Genomic DNA, 20,018 nt, shown 5'->3' with positions numbered 1-20,018 from the left:
TGTGAGGGTGGGGTGAGGCTCCACCGCCCGGTAAGCAGTGGGGTTTCTGAAAGTATGGGGGGTCCTGCATGCACGACCATTATAGCGCCCTGCCCCGGGTTGGAACCGTCACAGTGAAAGCTCACGTGCAGGCCCTGGTCAGGGCCAGGTCTCACGACTCTGAAGTAACGACTGGGATTAAACTGGGTCAGGCCCCTCAAAGCAGCTGTTCTCAATGGGAGAAGGGCACAGTCCCTGGGGCGTTTGTCACAATCAAACAAGCCTGCCCCCACCCCAGCTGCTGGCGTGGCCTTGCCTTTCTCATGGGTTCCTGGGCCATGTCTGAGGTGTGGGCCATGGGGACAGGGGTGGAGAAACTGTCCCCAGGAGTCTGTGACGGGGTCTCCCAGAGCCTCTGCAGATAACAGGGGCCCGCACCCTGACACTAGCAACTGCCACAGCTACAAGTATAATCAACATGGGGGGCACTGACTGTTAGCAAACAAAACAGGCCGGGCCGCCTGGGCCATGGAGCTTAGCGACTGGCGGGAGAGACACAGGTAAGGTGGGCCTCACTACCAGGGCACTGTCGCTGGGCCAGGCCGGGATACTCTCTCCTGGGGCTCCAGGGAGGCTGCTTGCCCTCCAGCAGGGAGTGGGCCTCTTCAGTTTAGCTCCTTTTCTCCTGCAAGGCCCCCTGTTTGCTGTGCCCAGGGCCAGCTCAGTGTCCTGGCTGACCAGGCTGTGGTGGCTGGTCAGCCCGACACCGCAGCTGCAGGGCAGGGCAGTCAAGTGCCATGGGGGCCAGGGGGTAGTCAGTGGGCACACAGGACCGGGTCTCTCAGAATCAGACCCTGGCCTTGCGGGGCTTGCTGTCGCCTGGGGGAGACAGAGAAGCTGGCACTTTTGGTCCCATATGACCTGCTCTTGGCAGGGGGCAGTGAGTGCAGATCTGGGGAGTCCAGGCTTCCCAAAAGAGCTGCAGTCTAGCGGGGGCTAAGAAGAGCTGGGAAGCAGGGCGTGCTCTGCAGGAGCCAAGGGCGGGAGGGAGAGGTCAGTGCCAGCCTGGACCTCCCTGCCAGCAGCGGCAGCCCAAGCGGCAGACGCCTTCAGAACTGACCTCCACTCTCTCTCTCTGTAGCCGTCCAAGAACAAGTCACCTTCAAGTGTAGCCGGACCAAGGCCAGCCCCCCGTCCAGCCAGCACAAGATGCCACCCAGACCTGGCCTCCTTCACAACCCGAGTCCGGGGACCATCCCACCTACCAGGCACCAGAGCCAGGCAGGCATGGGCATGACCTCAGCGGCCCCGGGGACCCTCCACTCCAGCCTCCATGCTCCCGTCCCCTTACACTCTGGCTCAAACCCTGCGGGCAGACTGGGCTCTGTCTGCCAGCGCGCACAGACTCCCAGGGCTGCCTCCCTGGGGGTGCCCCTGTCAGGGTTCTGTCCCAGCCCGCTGGGCAGCCAGCCCCCAAGTCCCCACCAGCTTAGACAGCCCTGTGTGCCAAGAATGCCCATCGTGTTCAACAATGCCACATGGGGGGCGTCGGTGGCAGCTGGGGCCACAGCAGTCTCAAGGGAAGCACCCCCAAGCAGAACAGATAATAGCATGCAGCAGTGTCTTAATAGCAACTCCAACTTCGCCAAGGTACCTGGGAGAGTCCCCCTGGCCGCCTCAGTGTTTCCATCACAGCACGCAGCTGTGCCCCCTAATCAGGGGGCACCAGGAGGCAGGTCTGGCCAGAAGGTGGGTGCTGCCCTAGTCAACCCCAATTTCAGCCTGCTGGGCAGCCAGAACCTCAGACAGAGCCCAGTTCGGGGCCCCGTGCCTGTGCTGAGTGCCACCACGTCCCTCCAACAGGGCGTGGCCCACTTACACCCCCTAAGTCCCATCCAGGGCATCGAGCCGCCAAGCTATGTGGCTGCTGCTGCCACTGCCGCCTCTGCCATCGCTGCCAGTCCGTCCCCGGGTCCGCTCAAGAGCTCGGGTACCCCCCCTGAGCTGCCACCCTATGACTTTTTGACCCAGTCCCCACCCAGTGATGTCCTTCCACCCCCTGACTGCAGTGAGGAGGGTGTCATCGAGGCTCTCCTGAAAGGCCCCAGCACCAGCCCCGATGAAGCCTGGGTGTGTGACCTGCGGCTGATCGATGACATTTTGGGACAGCAGGCCGCTGTCCAAAAGGCCTCAGCCCAGAGCGCTGGCCCCGCCCCCCAGGGCGCTGGGGAGCTTCCAACTCCAACACGCATAGAACCCCCACTTGGACACCACCGTGGGGCGTGGCCTGAACCCGTGGCAGATTCCCAGCTGCCCCCGCCAGCCGCGCAGCTTCTCCCTCATTGCAGTGTGAGTGGCTTCAGCCCGGGCGCCTCCCTCTCCCCCGCCGTGACAACATGGAGAGCTGGTGATTTTCAAGCTACCTGTACATATTTGAAAATTTTGTAAATGGTTTTCCTAGACATTAATGACAGAAGTATTTATACTTCGTTTTGTGACTTTGTAAATAAAGTGACGGCTTTCGTAGAGTTGTGTTTATTATGTACTGTTTTGTGTTGATTATACATTATTGCAAATCTGCACTGTTCGTGGCTCCAGACCCCGCGGCGGCCGGGCGGCGGGGCGGCTGTGGCTTCCACCGCAGCGCGCCTGTGAGACGTGTCGTGCCAACCGGCAAATGCCAAAGCGAAAGCCGCTGGGCCATCTCTTTGCATTTTCACTAGAATTTCTTCTGCCCGGGCGTGGTGGTCTCTGTTGCAAGCTCTGCAGTCGCTGCTCGCTCTCTCCTGCTGTGTCCCCTGCGTGGCCCCCGAGGCGGGCTTCTCTGCACGCGGGCCAGGGAGGAGCGAGCGCGGGCGAGCCCTCCTTTCTCGCCCGCCAGGGAGGGGCTCCAGGGCGGCGCTCGGGCCCTGCCTGGCGGGGAGATGTGCAAAGCCTTTCAGTATGTGTTTTGATGTAAGGCCCTGCGGGTTGGGGGGAAAGCTGTAAACATAACAGTGGGTTCGGGGTGTGTCCTTCACGGTGGCGCTCTGCAGTTCTCGTCCTGTATTCTTCCGTGTCTGTCCTGTAAACCTTGCTCAGTGTCCAGACTCTGTGTATCCCATTGAATCGCCACCTCGTTTTCACCCTTACGTTGGCGATCTGGCGTCTGTTTCCGGCCGGTGCGTCTCACCTTTGTTCTGTAATAAATGGGAGAAAAGAGCCTCCATGTCTGGTTTTTCCAGGGAGCGTCAGCACCTACACGCCCGCCCCGGCCGCGTCTTTCAGAGGCCACCGAGCGTCTTGTGCATCCGAAGGCGCCGCACGGTGTGAACAAGGGTAAGAAGTTCATGTAACTGTTGTTACCTGTCACGTTCCGCAGAGGAGGAAGCTGGGGAGGAGGCGCCACTGAGGCAAGCCCCGGAGGCGGGAGCCAGGAGACCAGCCCTAGGAATCTGGGCTTTCCGCGTCCCGTTCTCTTTCCACCAAGAGGGTGACGTGGAATTAAAGCCCCAGCTCGTCCTGCGTGTGGGATGCCGCTTGGCGTGGCTGGCGGGAGGAGGCCACGAAGGGGTGTGCTGCACAGGAGAGTGACGTTCCCTCACTTCACGAGGCAGCCAAGCAGACCCTGGTGAAACTGGGTGGGGGCAGCTGAGCAGTCCCCCGAGATGTGGAGTCCCAGGAGGGTCTCCCCACCCTCCAAAGCCTAGGCTAACCTCAGTCCTGTGCATCCCGAGTGCTGGCCCCAAAGCACTCAGTGGGCCCCAGGGTCCGGGTCAACTGGGGTGCAGGGGGGTGGTCCCCATGGTCCCGCTTCAGGTTCAGGACCCAGCAGGAGTTATTGCCCTAGTTTGCAAGGCTGCCCTACCCTCTGAAGCTCGAGTCCCGCCCCGGAGGCCCTGCTCGGCACCAGCTTGCTTGGTGCTCCCGCCCTGACTCTCCGCTCCCCTGCCCTACCCAGCTAGGCGAGTGCTGCGGGCCATGTGCGATTGAAACTACACAAAACACAGACTCGTGCTCCGCACTCTCAGGCCACCCCTCATGGCAAGAAATTGGCTTCATGTGAATTTGTCTTCTGGTTGGGCCTTATTCCAAACAGAACCCTAATAAGATGGCCGGGACCGGCGCCTCTCCTATGAGGTGGCCAGGACGTAGCAGACAGATGGCCCGGCTGCAGATGGGACCTCTTCTCCCCAAAGCTAGCTGGACACTGCTCTAAGTGTCGGTGTCAGAAGTGGTTAGTCGATTACTTTGCATGTACCCCTTCACCTGACTGAAGAGTTCATGGTCTGCCCTCAAGGCACAACGGGCGATGCCTGATGGCACGGTTTGGGGGCTGAGGGAAGCAGGTCCTCTGGGCAGGCCTGCCCCGTTCAATGGACCCTAAACTGCTCCGAGAAGAAGCCGCCACCCACCACTCTCAATGGCTATGACTAGGGGGTGGAACCAGGCCTCCCAGCCCGCAGGCCATGGGTGGTGGAAACGTCATTACCCAGAAGCCCTGGCTCTTGGCCTGCCCCTTCCTCCCTCCTGCAGAGCATTCCTCCTAGATCTGGGTCCCAGATGTCTCCCACTGTGTCCTTCAGCCATGACACCCCCCTCACGGCCTTTGTTGTTGTTTTTTTTTTTAATAGAAGAGGCAGGCTCTTTTTCTTTTTAAAGATTTATTTATTTATACCAGAGCTAGGGTACAAGACAGAGGTGCAGGAGGGTGAGAGGATTCACCAGAGACAGAGTGGGGAACAGAACAGGCAGACTGATGAAACACACTGCTGAGGGGAGCAGCAGGCGAGACAGGAGAGGTCTGCCGCACCATGTGGGTATCTCCGTGGCCGGCCAGGATCGAACCGGCACTGCAGAAGCTGTGGACAGCTCCACAATGCAACGCTCAACTGCCTGCGCCACCAGGCAGGCCCCACGGCCTTTGTTCTTGTCACCCTGCCCCTCACGGGCAGCACCTCCATGGGAAGCCTCGAGTGTCCCAGCCTGCTGCGTCTCTTGAGTCACTCCAGGGCCCTGTCCCCAGGCCCTGCTTCCCGGTGTGCTGGGGTGGGGGCGGGTGGAAGGCGTCCTCTGGTTGTGTATTGGACCCCCCCCCCCCAGCAACATGCTCACAGCCAGACAGGCATGGTGTCCTGTGGCTCCCCCATCCCGGGCTGCCAGGGGCCCTCCTCAGCTCACCCGAGAGCACCAGGCGTCACAGTGGCTGACCTCCGAGCCCTAAATAAAAGCAGAACTTTGCCCACTGAGCTGGTTCCATCTTCTACTCCCAGAGGATTCACTTCCCACAGTGACCTCAAGATGAGCCAGCGTGGACAGCGGTATAGACGGCTCCCTGAGCACGTGCTGCCTCCCAGCCCCAGCCTGGCACCCCTGCAGTCCCACCCCTGCTCCCTCAGTGGCAGTTGGCCAGGCTGCCCCTTCCCTGCTATTCTGCATGGCTTGGCTTCCCCTCCCCTGTGCCTCAGCTTCTCCTCTGCTGACTTCTCCCCAGGTGTTCAAAAGACCCTCGATGCCACAGCCCTTTCAGCCCCGGTTTTGCCCCCTCCCACTCTCTCCTCAGCCCAGAGCCATGTGGCTGCGTGTGCTGCCCCTTCCTGGCCGCCAAATCAATCCAAGCTCTTCACTCCCCATGGACCTGCCCCTCCAGCAGCATGGGACCCTCCCCTTCCAGAAAAGATTGCCTCTTGGCTCCTGGGAATCACAGTCCTCTGGGGCCCTTTCTCCCCGCTGGCCTGCGGCCTGGCCCTCTCTCCACCTCTGAGACTTGAGATCCATCTCCTCCTGTCACCCGCAAGAAGACCCTGCGCCTTCCACCACTTCCTCTCACTCCCCTGGGACTTCCGCACCCTCCCCTGTCTTCCAGTTTCTTTCCCTGAGCAGACAAATAGGTTCATGAGCCTGAACCCCACCTTCTTAGCCTCTTCACATCCCCACCAAGAAGAGCCTGGAGCTTGGGGAAAGGGGGTGGCCTAAGGTTTTAGTCCCCAAGGTAACGCTGCCGGACTGGCCAACACATCAGGCTGAGGAGCTCTAGACCCTTGAAGAGCAAAAGAGCTTGGAGGTGGCTGGATGTCCCTCATCTGCTCCAGATGGTAGGCTGACTGGAATCCCTCACAGGCTCCGCCACACCTGGCTGAGAGGACCAGGAGGCAGAGGTCCTCAGCCTGAAGCTCCTGAGGAGACTACAGATGGATGCCTGGAAGCCTGCCAATGGAGGTGCAGAAAGAACCACAGTCACTAGCAGCAGGTACTCCCTGCACACCCTATCCCATCGCCCCCTCCCCAAGTGTGAGGCCAACCCCAGGAGAAACTGCCAGAAGTCCCCAAAGAGCTATGTGAGACCCCAGGGCCTCCCTCCTCTCTTAAAGCAGGCACAGCCTCCTGGAGACCCCAAGGGCAAGGTCTGTGGGGCGCAACAAGCAAGGACGGGTTTAGGCAGGAGAGGGGAGAGGGTGGGCAGGGACAGAACACACCGAGCCCTGAAGGCCCAGGCCTGCTCCCACAGTGGAGGATGCACTCCAGAATGAGAGAAGGTGCCGGTACCAGGCATTCACCTCCTGGGTGTCTTCCTGCAGGCCCACCTCCATAGCCTTCTCCAAACTAGACTCCCCAATGTGCCCCCAGCCCTGCGTCCTGCTCAGTGGAAGGCAGTCCACGTGCCCTGAATAGCGCCCCCCTCCCCAGGCCCCAGTCTACTCACTCTCCGCAACCTGAGAGGCATCTTCACCCTCTGTCGTCCCCTCGTGCTTCCTGTATCCTGGACAGATGGGCTCTCGCCCCCAAATGAATCTGTAACATCTCTGTGATCACAATAAAAAGCCCGCTGGATTCTTTCCTGGTACATAACTCCATGATTCAAGATGAATCATCTTAGTGGAACATCAAAGCAAGAATAGCTGGGAAATTTCTTAAAAAGCAAACTCAAGAAAGGGCTCCAGCACCACCAGATATTAAAATACATGACGAGGCTGCTGTATCGAGAACAAGGCGTCCATGACACAGGGCGACCCAGGCGGGTGGGCAGAAAGGAAATAGAAGCAAGTTGGGAATGGAGAATGTGTGGGGAGCAGGGCCCCCCTCACCTCACTCCTGCCATGGAGGGAAAGGCGGGTGCCCCGAGGGTGAACATGTTTATAATGTGAGGGCAGATGATGCTTCGATCACTCTGACAGGAGACCCAGAAGGCAGAGTGGGAGCCACTGATGGAAAAACACAGCGTAACAGTTGGAAAGTAAATGAAAAGCTATTTGGAACACGGGACGAAGATGGATACACCTAATACTTACAAATAAAAACAGATCATCTACACAAATTTTCTAGCAATTTCACACACAGTCACCACCGACTCCAGTCCAGGTATCACCAGGACGATGGAGACCCACGCTGGCACCAGCATCAGTGGACAGGGCGCTCCGCAGACATGAGATGCAACGGACTGCTGATCCAGCTACAAGCTCCATGGATTTCCACTGCGGTGTGCTAGGAGCGAAGCCAGACAAGAAGGCATATATACAGTTGGCCCTTGCACTTCGCGGGGCTTAGGGACGCCAACCCTCCACGCAGTCAGACATCCCAGTATAATTAATACTCAGCCCTTTGTGTATATGCAAATTCTGAATCCGAGGATTCAACCAGACGAGATCTGCCATTGCTTGAGCCCGTGAACGTGTGTCCAAGCATGATTCCACGTATTTTAAGTGCTAAAATAGACAAAAGTTGGGCCTCCCTGCTGGCGCAAGGGGTTGGGCACTGCACTGTGAAGCTGTCCGCAGCCTCTGCAGCACAAGTTCGATCCCCAGCCGGCCAGGGAGCAACCCGCGTGGCGAGGCAGACCTCTCCAGTCTTGCCCGCTGCTCCCCTCAGCAGTGTATTTCAGTCAGTCTGCCTGTTTTGTTCCCCGTTCTGTCTCTGGTGGATCCTCTCACCCCCCACTTCTCTGGCCTGTGCCCCAGCTCTTGTGTGCATAAATAGGTAGATCTTTGGGGGAAAAAAATAGACAAAAGTCATCTCTGGTGAAACAACTCAGAACACTGGCACCCTCGAGGCAGGAGCGGGAGGTGGCTCCACAGGGCACAAGGGAACTTTCTGGTGATGGTAAATTCTCTGTCTTGATAGGGACGTGGGTGTATGTGTTGCTAAAACTCAGAAAATGGTTCATTTAAGCTCCAGACATCTGGCTCTAAGGAAATTTTCCCTAAAATAGAAAAATCGTAAACAAAAAATGAACCCAAGTTCAGATCTGCTGGAGAGCTTAGGGTTCAAGCGCACTCATGTCTGCAACTTATTTTGAGGCACACCCACACACACAAGGGACAAACAGGGATGGGTAGAGGAAAGAGCCATGTGAGCAAGTAAGGGAAGCAACAGATTAATTAATTAAATGTGCCCGATTACTTGAAAATTTTCATACTAAAATATTGGGGAGAATTTTTTTTTCAAGTGAAAAGGTGCTCTTTCAGTCCAAATCTGGATTTGAGGCAGATGCAAAAGGGGGAAAGGATGGCGTTCAGATTTCCTGCAGTGTCTTTTCCAGAAACCAGTACAGCTTGGCGTGAAACCAGGGAGAGCGCAGCAGCACTGCCGCGCGAGCCCACCGGGCCCGACAGAGACTGATTGTTCAAAGCGCTGTGTAGCTCACCTGAGCTGTCTGCGGAGCCTGAATTTTCTTGAATTTGTTTTTAATTTTCTGTGTTCATCTCTTGAGTGAAATTATCTACGTGAATGAACATCCACTCTTTTGAATGTATGACATAAAAAGGGCGCTTTCAGATCACCAAGTGGAACTACCCAATCAGCAAAGGACGTGGATAGTGAGGTAAGAGAAGAACGGCTAATGGCTGCCCAGCGCAGAGGACGCTAACCCTCCCCCAGAAGGGAGCGCCAAGGAAACCCGCGGCCCTGATTGTTGGGAGTTTCTATTTGGAATGTGCATCAAAACCACCAGTGGAGCTCTTGAAAAATACCCCAGAGATTAGACCTCAAAGAATATCATTCAGGGGGCTAGTGCAGGGCCCAGGAGTCTGTTTTGTGAGCTCCAGGACAAAGGCTAACCGGCCTGGCTTGTGCCTCATAGGAATGTGTTTTGGAGGAAACTCGCAGTGTAGAGTAAGTAAAGGGTCAGGCTTTTCTGCCCTCCTGCCATTAGGACGGATGATGGATCCTGTGGTCCTGAATGATGCCTGATGGCGGGCACCTGGAGTGGGGTGTGGGCATGTGTTGGTGGGTACACCTGGGCTGAGAGACTGGACTTATAAGGGCGGCATCATGGGGACACCAGAAGAATGACCAGAGACCACAAGCAGAGAATGGAACCAGCAGAGAGAAAGAGAAGCAGAAGAGAGAGAACAAGACCACGAGAGAAGGCCGGAGAGCCCAGAAAGAGTGAAGACTCGCTGGGGGCTGGGGGGCCTGCCAGCCTCCCGGCCCCCTGGCACCCCTGCCTGCCGGGTACCGGGTAAAATGACAATAAAAGCCTGAAAAGCCACTGAGGGCTCCACCTTCACCCCTCTGCTCGGGTCATAGAGATCCTGACCTGTGCCTTCCTGCCGCTACACACAGGCGTCAAGATGTGTGTACAGGATTGTTGAGTACGCGTTGGTGACGCAGCCAACGCTCAGAGCCACCCTAGTGTCCACAGCAGAGATGGCTGAAAGCATTTTGTGGAGAACGTGGTCTGGGTCCTCGGTTCAAAGTAGAGTAGAAGCTTTTGCAGGCCAATGGGCACCCATGGAAGAGACTGAAGCACTGCCTGCTTGTCCCGACCCGGCGACCCAAGAGGCCCCTCAAGCTGTGCCTGGCCCTCCTCCAACACACAGAGGTTGTGCCCTGTCTTGGCTCTGGCGTCTCTGCAGATATCAGAAGAAAACTCCCAGGAAAGCACAGCAGTTTCTCATGCTTCCTCCTCAGAGATGCTGCTGCCTCAGGAACGCGACTCTCAGCGTCAATCCCAACTGCCCAGCCCTCCCCCTCAAGAGGGGGACAGTCAAGATGAGAGCCCACAAACCAGACCCTTAGAGGCGGGGTGGTTTGGACCTTGAGAGACTGACGAGCTCGCTCAGTGCTCTCCCTCTCCTGCCGCCTCTGTGCAATCGATGGGGACTTGATTTCTCGTGTGTTCCTTGAATGTGAACATGAGAAGAGCACTCTCTCCTCTCTCCTCCTTAGGGGTGCCAGCTGAGGCCTCCGGAAATTTGACCTTCAGTCCTACCAGTGCCCACTAGAAGGCTTGCCCACCCACAAGACAAAGAGGAAGAGGCGAGAGCAGAAATGAGGCTCGGCCTCTCTCCACAAAAGGGAGCCTCCCAAGCCCCTGGGGTTCCGTTTAAAGGCTGGTCTTGCACTGGGGCTGCAGAGCAGCTTGACGACAGGCGTGAATGTCCACACTGCTTTCTGGAAATGGCCATCTACAAGGAATGGACGCGTAACAAGGGGCACAATTATGCAGATTTGACCCCATTGCAGGGCCAGAAAGCGAATGTTCCACTTGCACCTTGGGCTCACTCTGGGACAGGCTGGCCGGCAGGTTTCTGAGGTGGCAGCTGTCGTCTTTCCTCCCAGATCTCTCTGCCTCCTGTGTTTTCTACCACGTCAAGGTATCTATGTAACTTGAGTGCCCTTCAGATGCTGATAAGCTGGGTTCCATGTGATTGATTGGCCATCCTGGGCCCCTCGCACATGTGTCTCAGATTCCAAAGTCCATGATAAAACGACTCGGTGCTAAGGGTATGAAGCTAGAGTCTGTGAGGGCCGAGAGATGTGGAAAGAGACGTTGGTGACTGTCTGGGTAAACGTAAGCTGGCGGGAGTAAGCAGGTTTCTGCTCTTATGCCGGCCCCAGCTGGCCGCCTTTGGCTCCAGCCCCCAGCCATCTCCATTTCCTTTCTTCTAAAGTGGCTGCTCCTTCTCTTTCTAGCTCCCGCCCCGAGTGGCCACAGGTGGACGCGGCCCTGTTAGAAGAGCGGCAGCCTCACCGCGGCCCGGGGAGCACCTGCAGGTTGTCTGCAAATTGAAATCCTGTGCTCACTGACGATGTCAGGCCCCAGCACACAGCCTTCGTGGAAGTGCTGCGTCTTCGTTCCGTTCTCTGGGTCACTCTGCCTTTGGATTCGATAAATCGATCTCATCGCACTCAATAACCTGGCCCACAGACAGCAGCAAATGAGGAAATGTGCGGTCCTTTCAAAGTGTCCTGCGGCGCCCTGGCACGCCGTGCCCACTGCCTGCCTGCAGCCCTGCCTCCTGAGTGGCCATGGCTGTGCAGCTCCTCTGGGAACAAAGGGAGCGGGCCTGGTATGCTGACCACCCTAACCTGCAAGCAGCAGTGGGAGGACTTGGCAAGCCTGCACTCAGGCCAGAGGCAAGAACCAGACTACTCCCAGGGACTCATGGGACTTGGACACAGACAGCGAGCCAAGAAGAAGCGCTGGGCAGCCGGTAACTGCTGGAACTCGGCACCAGAGTCCCTGGTTCAGGTCAGCAAACACTTATCCTCTCTGTGCCTCAGTGTCCACATCTCCCATATGAACATAGCAACTGTAAGTACACTTCATAGGGCTACCAGGAGAAGCAAAATAACCAATGCATTTGTGAAACAATTCAACATGGAGTTACCACTCGGTGCTCCTGGGCAATAGCCACAAGAAATGAAAACCATGTCCACACAAAAACCTGTCCACACATGTTCATAGCAGCATGACTCACAATAGCTGATGGAAACATCCAAATGACGATGTGATAAACCAAACGTGGTCTGGCCACACCTGGGAATATTATTCAGCCCTGAAAAGGAAGGAAGTCCTGATACAGGCTTCAACTTACATGGGCCGTGAGAGCATTGTGCGAAGTGAAAGAAGCCAGTCACCAAGGGCCATGTATTATCTGTTGTAATTCATTTGAAAGACCAGAACAGACGAATCCATAGAGACAGAAAGTAAAGTAAATTACTGGTTGCCAGTGGGGGCCATGGAGGGTTGCGGGGCATTAGAGGGTGCAGTGCCTTCATGTGCTGATGACAGTGTTGTAACATGACTGTTTCATGGTGCACGTACCTGGGAATAGACTCAAAGCATTGAGCTGTTGCTCTAAGGGGTAAAATGTATGGTGGGTAAATTAGATGTCAAGCAAACTGCCTTTTAAAACAACAAACACGTTATGTTACTTACACTGTTCATCAAAAATAAAAAAGAAAGAAACTTTGCACTGAATTAAATTTGGACAAGAATCAATTCAGGAAGCCTGGAGAACAGGGCTCCATCCCGACCGCTGCTCTGCTCCCCCTCACCCACACTGCCGCCGGGGTTGGGGGGAGTTGCTTGCTACTGGCTGGGACACAAAGATCAAGGTACCAGACCAGGGCCCTGCCCAGAAGGGGCCTGGGGTTCGAGGGCCCCACATGACAGTGAGCTAGTGTGGGTCAGGGAGGACAACAGCACCTGGCTGGGAAACCCTACTCTACCTCTGTTCAAGATCAAGTTTACTGTGCACAGATGAGCCTCTTGCCCTGCCTCAGGTCTTTCGGTAACCCGGGATCAGGAGCCAGGGTCAGCTGGAGACTCGAGACGATGCCCCTGTGGGAAGTTGGGGGCTGCCACCCACCCTGTCTGCCCACCGTTCTTTCTCTCAGGTGAGTGTCCCCACCCGGTGACTGCTGGCATTAGCTGGTCCTTTGCCGGGCGAGATGGACCCTGGCCGAGAAGTCAGCTGGGGACGGAGTCTGTCGCCTACCTCCGGCACCTGGGGATACAGCTGTGCGTCACTTACCCAACACCTCGGTCAAGGAGGGACCACGTAGGCGACAGGGGTACCAGCCAGTATGCTGCCTTGAGGTTCAGGAGGCTGGAGCGCCTAGGTGACTGTACTGACACCCCCTCCTGTTTACACAGCGACACCGCCGCCTAAGAACACATTTCTCAGGCCGGACCCCCTGTGCTTAACAACGCTTGACTACAAAAGTTGCCTCCGTAAGCACCAGGCCCACCTCCTCTGGGGTCCCTCCGTGCCAGCCAGGGCCAACGGCTCGCCCCATGCTCTGTCTTCATCTCTTTTCAGATTCGACTTCCCTGGAGCTTTAGCAGCCTGCGCCCCCAGCCCAGGACCCGCCACCACCCACCTTCTGAAATGGGAACCGGTGGTTTCCTTGGTTGATTATTTTTATCCTCCAGTAAGATGATGCATAATTGTGAACACAATGTCCTTCTTGGGGAAAATGTCGCGCTGAAACTGTAGTGACGCGCTGCTCAGTCGGGTTCCTGTGGGTGATATCCCACCCACGATACTCCAATCCCAGGCAGAATTCAACAAGGAAGATAACACGAACTCAGAGTCGGTTTCTGATGCCCCAAACAGGATTTCTGTGTCTACAAACAGACAACAGTCTTGAAAGCCAGGCTGGGTCTGCAGAGAAAAGATTGTTCTTGTACATTCCTTCGGCTCCTGTGACTTCCTCAGAGGCCCCATCTCCACATACAGGTCCACTGGGGGCTGGGGCTTCAACACATCCATTTGGGGGGACCCAAACCTGCAGCCCACAACAGCCCCTCTGTCTTCTCCCCACCAGCGGGGTGTTTCCCGTTCGCCAGTGATCCTGCGGGAGACTGCCCAAGCTGAACAGAGAGCGTGGCACGGGGGAGAGCTTCACCAAGTCCCGGACAACCAAGTCACCCTCACTCAGGGCCATCCCAGTGGGACAGAAACCAAGCCCCTGTGAGCGACCAGTGGGGACGGTCCTTTGACTCCTGTTCTAACTCCACTGGGCAGATCCAACAGTGTCTGACGCGCACCCGCCGTCACAGTGCAGCGGCGGCCGAGGTCAGAGAGGTCCACAGAACAAGGTCGGTCGCCAGCAAAATGACCTGCGACAAGCCTACGGCAGACAGCGCCGGAACCGCAAAGGGCTGCGCGTCTCCACAGTTGTTCCTTGACGGAGCAGCCCTTTCACCGGGAAGTCAGCTGGGCCCTCTGTGGCTCTTCTGGTTTCCATGATGCCTTAAAGACATGCCAGCCGCTTTCTCCAATGCGAAGAGACTCACGCTCCCTTGGCAGACAACTGCGGCGAGGACAAGGACCCTGGGCACGTCGTGTTGTTTCCCGTGTGACTTCACTGCAACATTTTAAAACATGGAAATTTTTCACCAAAAATTCTGAGAGATTTTGTCTTTGGCCTAAAATATCTTCGCCTCCGAAGTTCCTTTGACCGCTGGTCCTAGTGCTCGCCGTGCTCTCTCTGGGACGACCTGGCCCTGGGCCGGGCATCTTTAACGGCTGTCGGGCGAGGTGGAACTAGAAACCTCGTCCCTCTCTCTGCCAGTCTCTTCCAGCTCCTTGGGGCAGTGTTTTGCTTTGGTTTTTTTTGTTTTATCGTTGGCGAATCCCAGGCCTGGCCTCTCTCGGTTCTGGGAAAGTGAAGGAAGGGTCCCGCAGAGCCTGACAAAGGCCGCCTCTCTTCAGAAGTCCTGATGCACAGAGCTGAGCAAGACTGGGCTGGGCTGGGCTCCAGGCCCCAAGAGAGGGGCTCGGGGGTGCCAGGGACAAGCTGCCCAAAGGCTGGGGAGAGGAGCAAGGCAGAGCCTGGGAACCTGGCAGGGGCAGTCTGGGGAGCATTCTGGTCTCAAACCCAGGCTGCGACAAGCAGAGAAGAGCTTGCGCAGCAAACAGCAGGGCCTCCAAGTCACATTTTCCAAACAACATCTCATGGCCGAAACATTTGGGCTCTTTCTTGCTCTTTCACGTTTTTTTCTAGGGAAGTCTGGAGATTGTAGGTTTGAATTACACACGGTTACTTCCTGGTTGTATGATCATGGGCGACATCAGGACCGGATCCGGCTTTCCCAGCTAAGAACGTCCAGAGCCAGCACTCTTGACCATGAGGCCACATTGCCAGCTGCAGCCACTGTGTGAAGAAGCTCCTTCTCTGACAACAGGCTGCACGGTTGGCTGATGTTATCTCATCCCATCTCCTGCCGACTTCGTTTCAGAGGAGACACTGGAACTCAGAGATGTGAGGGGACTTGACAAGGTCACACAGCTGAAAAGTGGCCGAATCTGGACTCAAAATTCTGACTCCAGAGCCTATACTGACTTGTCTTGTGGTCTAAAGCTTCACTAGCAAAGACAACAGATGGGGCACCAATGCACAAGAAATATGGGTTATAGGTTTGACAAACCACTTGTTCATTTATTCATTCACTCACTCATTAGAAGATGGGGCTCTGGAAGAGTGAGTGACTTCTCCATGCCAGGACGCAGAGAACAGAGGAGAAGGGATGGGGGTGGTGAGGGTCTCCACTCTACCCAGGCAGGAACAGGGGGTGGGAGGTGCTTCAGAAAGTTCTGGAAGGGAAGAACTTGTTGTTCAGACCTGTCTAAGAGGACAAAGCGGCGTTCCAGAGACAAGCCAATGAGGGGACACTGTCACCCACCGGCTCCCAAGGCCCCCCAGGAACAATGGGATAGTGGTGTAGTGGCAGGCCCATCCCCCACCCTCAGGGGGGAAAGAGAGCTGGCCACCTGAGCTGGTCTGAAGGATAAGGAGGAATTACGTGGGATATTCGTTCCTGAGCCGTGGGCTTACCACCGATGTGCGTAGAAGCTGATAGTATGACGTCGAATTCTGAAAAGAAGGAAGCTTTATTGCAAATTGATTGACCAGGAGGCAGGAGAAAACCCCCAATCTGCCTCTGTGATTAAGAAGGGGTGTGCAGGTTTGGAGGACTGTGCTTGCGAATGAAGAAGTTACATTTTATTGGCTAAGGAGGAGGCTAAAAGCAAAGAAAGGCGGGTTTGGCTCTAGTTTCCTGGCCAGTCACAGGGCACTTCACACGTGGCCCTCTGAAGAGGCTCTTCTCTGCATCACTGGAGTCTGGTTTTCTGTCATGGGGCCCCCGCCTCCGGTTCCCCTTCCTCCTCTACATCTGCGGTCTCCTGGCTCCGGCCGGCTGGGGTTCAGCTCGCGGTCTCAGGCTGTATCATTTGCAGAGACTTTGGCTGTATCTGTGGGAGCGAGTCTCAGGGGGAAATCTTTGGTGAGTTTTGTGTAGTGTAGCATTCTGGAGTTGACCTGACCTTGGTTTCAACGAGAAGCGTTCCAGAAAGGAACAAGGTCTTGCAGGGAGAAGAAGCCTGCAGGAATGTAAGACAGCTAAAGGAGGCCGGTGTGGCCGGAGCAGAGAAAGTGGGGTAAACTGTGGGGCACGACAAAGCGGGATAAGACCCTCCAGCTCCTTTCAGACTAGGGGAGGGGGCTTTGGCCTTTTCATAGGGACCACTGAAGCATCCTCCCTCCACCAGTCCCTTCTTCTGGCCCCCAGAGGGCCCCTGTCCTTGGTTTACAAGGTCCTGCGGCCTGCTCCGCCCAACTCCCTCACTTAGCACCCGTCCCACACCCCTCGGGCTCCCCAGGCTGGCTGGCTTTCTGTTTCTCAACACACCAGTTCCTCCCCACACGTGCTCTTTGCCCCTGCGACTCCCTGCCCTGCCATGCCCGCCCCTCAGGGTCCAGACCTCGGTTTAAATGACTCCTCGACACCTCGTCGAGCACACTCCTGACTGCCCCGCCTGCCGGCTCTTGACCACATCACACCTTGTTCCTTCTCTTTCTTCCCAGCTTGCCTCTCTCCCCACTTGGTGCACTGATGCCCCCCTGGCACGTGGAACAATGCCTGGCACGTCGCCGTGCAAAGTAAAGATTTGGAGGGGTGAACACACGGACATGACCTTCATCCTGAGATAGCAGTGTCCTGGGGTTTCTCCCTTTCAGAGAAACTGGGACATTTGAGGAATGATTTAGAAGGCTTGGGAATGCTTATTAAGGGGGAATTATTTATTGTCCTAAGCAAAAGTTCTCACACCATAACGTCGAAATCAAGAAGGGCACAGAGAGCAATGTCTCCAAGTTTTTCTTTTTTCAAACTTTTTATTAGTTCATCTTTCCCCCGCCCTCCCTGTGTCCTGTCCCTCTTGCTCCCCTCCCTCGCCACCTCCCGGCTCTTAGGAGGCTTAGTTTTAGAAAGGGTTTTGTGTCGTCGAATTACCTGCTATGCGAATGTCCAGTGTTTGTTTTTACTGTTCCGACTGACTCTGCTGCACACAATTCTCGCACATCCCTTCCATTTTGTAGTGAGTGACTGCCTCTCATCCTTTTGAATGGATGTGTAATATTCCACGGTGTGCAAATAGCACACCTTCTTGATCCAACCGTGCATCAAGGGACATTTAGGAGGCTGCTTCCGCGTCCGAGCTATTGTGAATAACGCTGCTGTGAACATTGGGGAATAGATGGGTTTCTTGCTGGTCTCGCCCTCTGTGGGTGAGCGCGCAAGAGGAAGACTGCCGGGTTATAAGGCTTTTCTGAAATCCTGCAAACCTGACAAATGCGGTTCGTGGTCCTCGCCCATGTGCTTACAATCACAGGACATGCCTCAAACATGGAGTAACAACAACAGGGTTTAATTACAAGGGGGGAATTGGAGAAAAGGAAAGCGTTTCTAAGGCCACAAGTGGCTGTCCTGCCCCAGCTGGCATCCAGTGTCCAGGAGTCAAAACCAGAAGGTGCCCATGAAAGATGACGTTGTCCCTCCAGATCCCCCAATCTGGATCATCCTTAAATGTGCCCATGCCAACAGGGTGACCAAAACCTGAAGCTGCTCTGGGGAGGGGTAGCCTGTCTTGGCTCATGACTCCATGTGGAAGGCCCGATCCATCGAACTCGATTTCACCCTTCCCCGTGTGTCTGGGCACGGGACACCTGCCGCGCACAGCTCCCTGGGGAAGTGTTTCTTCATCCACAAATGGGTCTTCTAATCGAGGCGCTTCAGTGCTCACTGGTAAGTATAAATAGGTTAGCGCTGTGTGAAAATGTGACTGAAAGGAATGAAATCAGAGCAGGCTTTCCTGAGAGGGGCCTAAAATAAGTGCGTGGTTAGCACGCAGAAGGGCAAGAATAGAAACCCCAGCGATGACTAGCACGGAGCGGCAAAGGAGGGGCTCTCTTCGAGGAAAAGGATCGGCATGCCCCCCACCCATGGCTGTCACAGACACGATCTGGAGCTGCCGCCAAGCCAGAAACCCCGCTCAGAATGACATCTCTGCCCACCTAGAGAGTGCCACAGCGGGGTGGGCCTGTGAAAGGCAAAGGGGTCCCCAAGCGGGCATCCCCGGGGCGCTCTGGGGCTCGTGGCGGTGGCGGGAATCCTCTCTGCGTGGAGCTGCCAGGCCTCTCTGAGAAGAAAGGCTGCGCCACCAAGATTAGGGCTCTAGAACAAGCGGAGGAGTTTAAACTGCCTGACTTGGCCGGTGGCAGCTGTTGGAAGCCAACAGGAAGCGGCAGAGCAGGATGGGGGCTGCGCTGGTGACCAGAGTGCCCAGAAAGCCCCTCGAGGCAACAGGACTTTTGTCACTCCGATGCGCCCTTCCCCGCAGCCATCATGACTGTGATTTCAAGGGATTTTAGGATTTGAGGTTTGGTAGAGAGAGCAGTTCTCTAGCTGCTTGGGTTGAACCCCAAAGGAATCACCCAAAGTGGCCCTGAGAGGGCCTTCTGGGCTCAGGACCAACCGTCTTGCGTGGCCTCTCATCACCAATGGCCAGGGCACCCGCAGAGCCCTGGGAAAGGCTGCAGGGGAGACAGGACACTGGCATCATTTGCCTTCTTCCAGTAGCATCAGGAAGCACCCCCAGAGCCTCACAGAAAGTGGGAGCCCCAGGGCAGGGTCCCTATCCTCTGTTGAACATGGCCTTGGGGAGATGTGGATGGATTTGTCCTGTGGCTCCTGGTGGGGGTGTGGGCAGCTTCTGTAGCCCAGCTGTCTTGGAACTGAGTGGCCGTGAGGGCAGAAGCCTCGGCGAGGTCTCCAGTGCCCAGCGTAGTATCTGGCACACAATCGACACCCAACAGATCCTCTTCACATGAAGTGGTGGCTGCATGGGTGGGAAGGGAATGAGGTGACAGAGGGTGGGTTGGTAGATGGCAGGAAAAGCAACAGAAAGAATTGGCTTGACTCGAAAGGGGTCCTGGGAACGTGGGGAGGAACAACTACTGGGTGCCAGGCAGGCACGAGGCACTTCATGGGCATGGGCTCATTTGGCCCTTCATGCCAGGCTCAGAAGAACCCTTTCAGGTCAAGACCCTCCCTGCAGCGCCCCCTTGCTCAGCCCCTGGTTACAGGCGAGATGAGCAAGGCCTGAGCCAAGGCGCCGTGCTCGGGCAGCAAGCTAAGTGGCTGAGCGGAGATCCAAAGCCAGGTGCGGCCTCAGGGTCCAGTGAGCCTGAGATGAGTGCTCGGCCTGGGTTCGAATCTCCACACTCGGCCATTTAGAAGCTTCCCTGGACAGAGCTCTTGACTGCTTTGCACTGCACCGCACCCTGGCTTTGGCTTCAGTCTCCCGGGCAGCACCCCTCTGCCTACACCCCAACCATAAGCCCTCCCATGCGAAGCTGAGAGGAGACAGGGCTGCTTGGTGTGACCCCGAGCCCAGGCCTGGCCCCGGAAGCGCTCTGGGCAGGCAGCGTGAGCGTGAGCTTGGATCACATCAATAACCAGACAGAGGGCAGCAGCGCGGGTCAAGTGTAGGGGGTGAGACAAGGACAGGCAGATGGGGGAATGAAGTCAGAGGCCAGGAAAGGCCAGGGGGAGGGAGGGGGATGGGTCAGACCTGGTACCAGCTCAGCTGTTTACAGGAGCCACAGCAGGGCCAGCCTTGGGGAGCCCAGTGGTCCCCCTGTGGCTACAGCTCGGGGCTTCCAGACAGACAGTGCTGGGACTTGTGGTTACTCGCTTTCCCCACATGTCGGGACCCACCCCACAGCTTCCCCTCCAGCCTCCAAGAGCAGAACCTGCTTGTAGCCAGTGTCACCCAGCTCCACCCCTGCCCCTCCTGCCAGCGCCCCTCAGCACAGGAGGGCCATGCCACGCCAGGCTGCCACCAGAGGAAGCCGCAGCACCACCAGCTCCTCCACCTCCCGGGGACACCCCCAGCCCTGTGCTTGCAAATGAGGGACAAGGGCCAGGAGCTGCACCTGAAGAGGTTCAGCGCCTGGTCTGCAGACCCCAAAGGGGCAATGGG

The 20,018-nt window shown here is 56.5% G+C and overlaps 1 protein-coding gene across 3 annotated transcripts in view; it reads left to right on the top strand.

Moving 5' to 3' along the window:
• MAMLD1 (mastermind like domain containing 1) overlaps nt 1–2,670 on the top strand; it is an 83,859-nt gene extending 81,189 nt beyond the window's left edge. For all 3 annotated transcript variants that reach the window (XM_054695510.1, XM_054695508.1, XM_054695509.1), the window contains one exon: nt 1,121–2,670. In XM_054695510.1, coding sequence (XP_054551485.1) covers nt 1,121–2,427 — 1,307 coding nt within the window. In that variant the 3' untranslated portion in view covers nt 2,428–2,670. The remainder of the gene's footprint in view (nt 1–1,120) is intronic.
• The last annotated feature ends 17,348 nt before the right edge of the window (nt 2,671–20,018 follow it).

The sequence above is a fragment of the Talpa occidentalis genome, unplaced genomic scaffold (assembly GCF_014898055.3).
Source record: "Talpa occidentalis isolate TD23 unplaced genomic scaffold, MPIMG_talOcc4v2.1 talOcc4.15, whole genome shotgun sequence".
Classification (NCBI taxonomy): Eukaryota; Metazoa; Chordata; class Mammalia; order Eulipotyphla; family Talpidae; genus Talpa; species Talpa occidentalis.
This window is presented reverse-complemented; position numbering and strand designations above follow the sequence as displayed.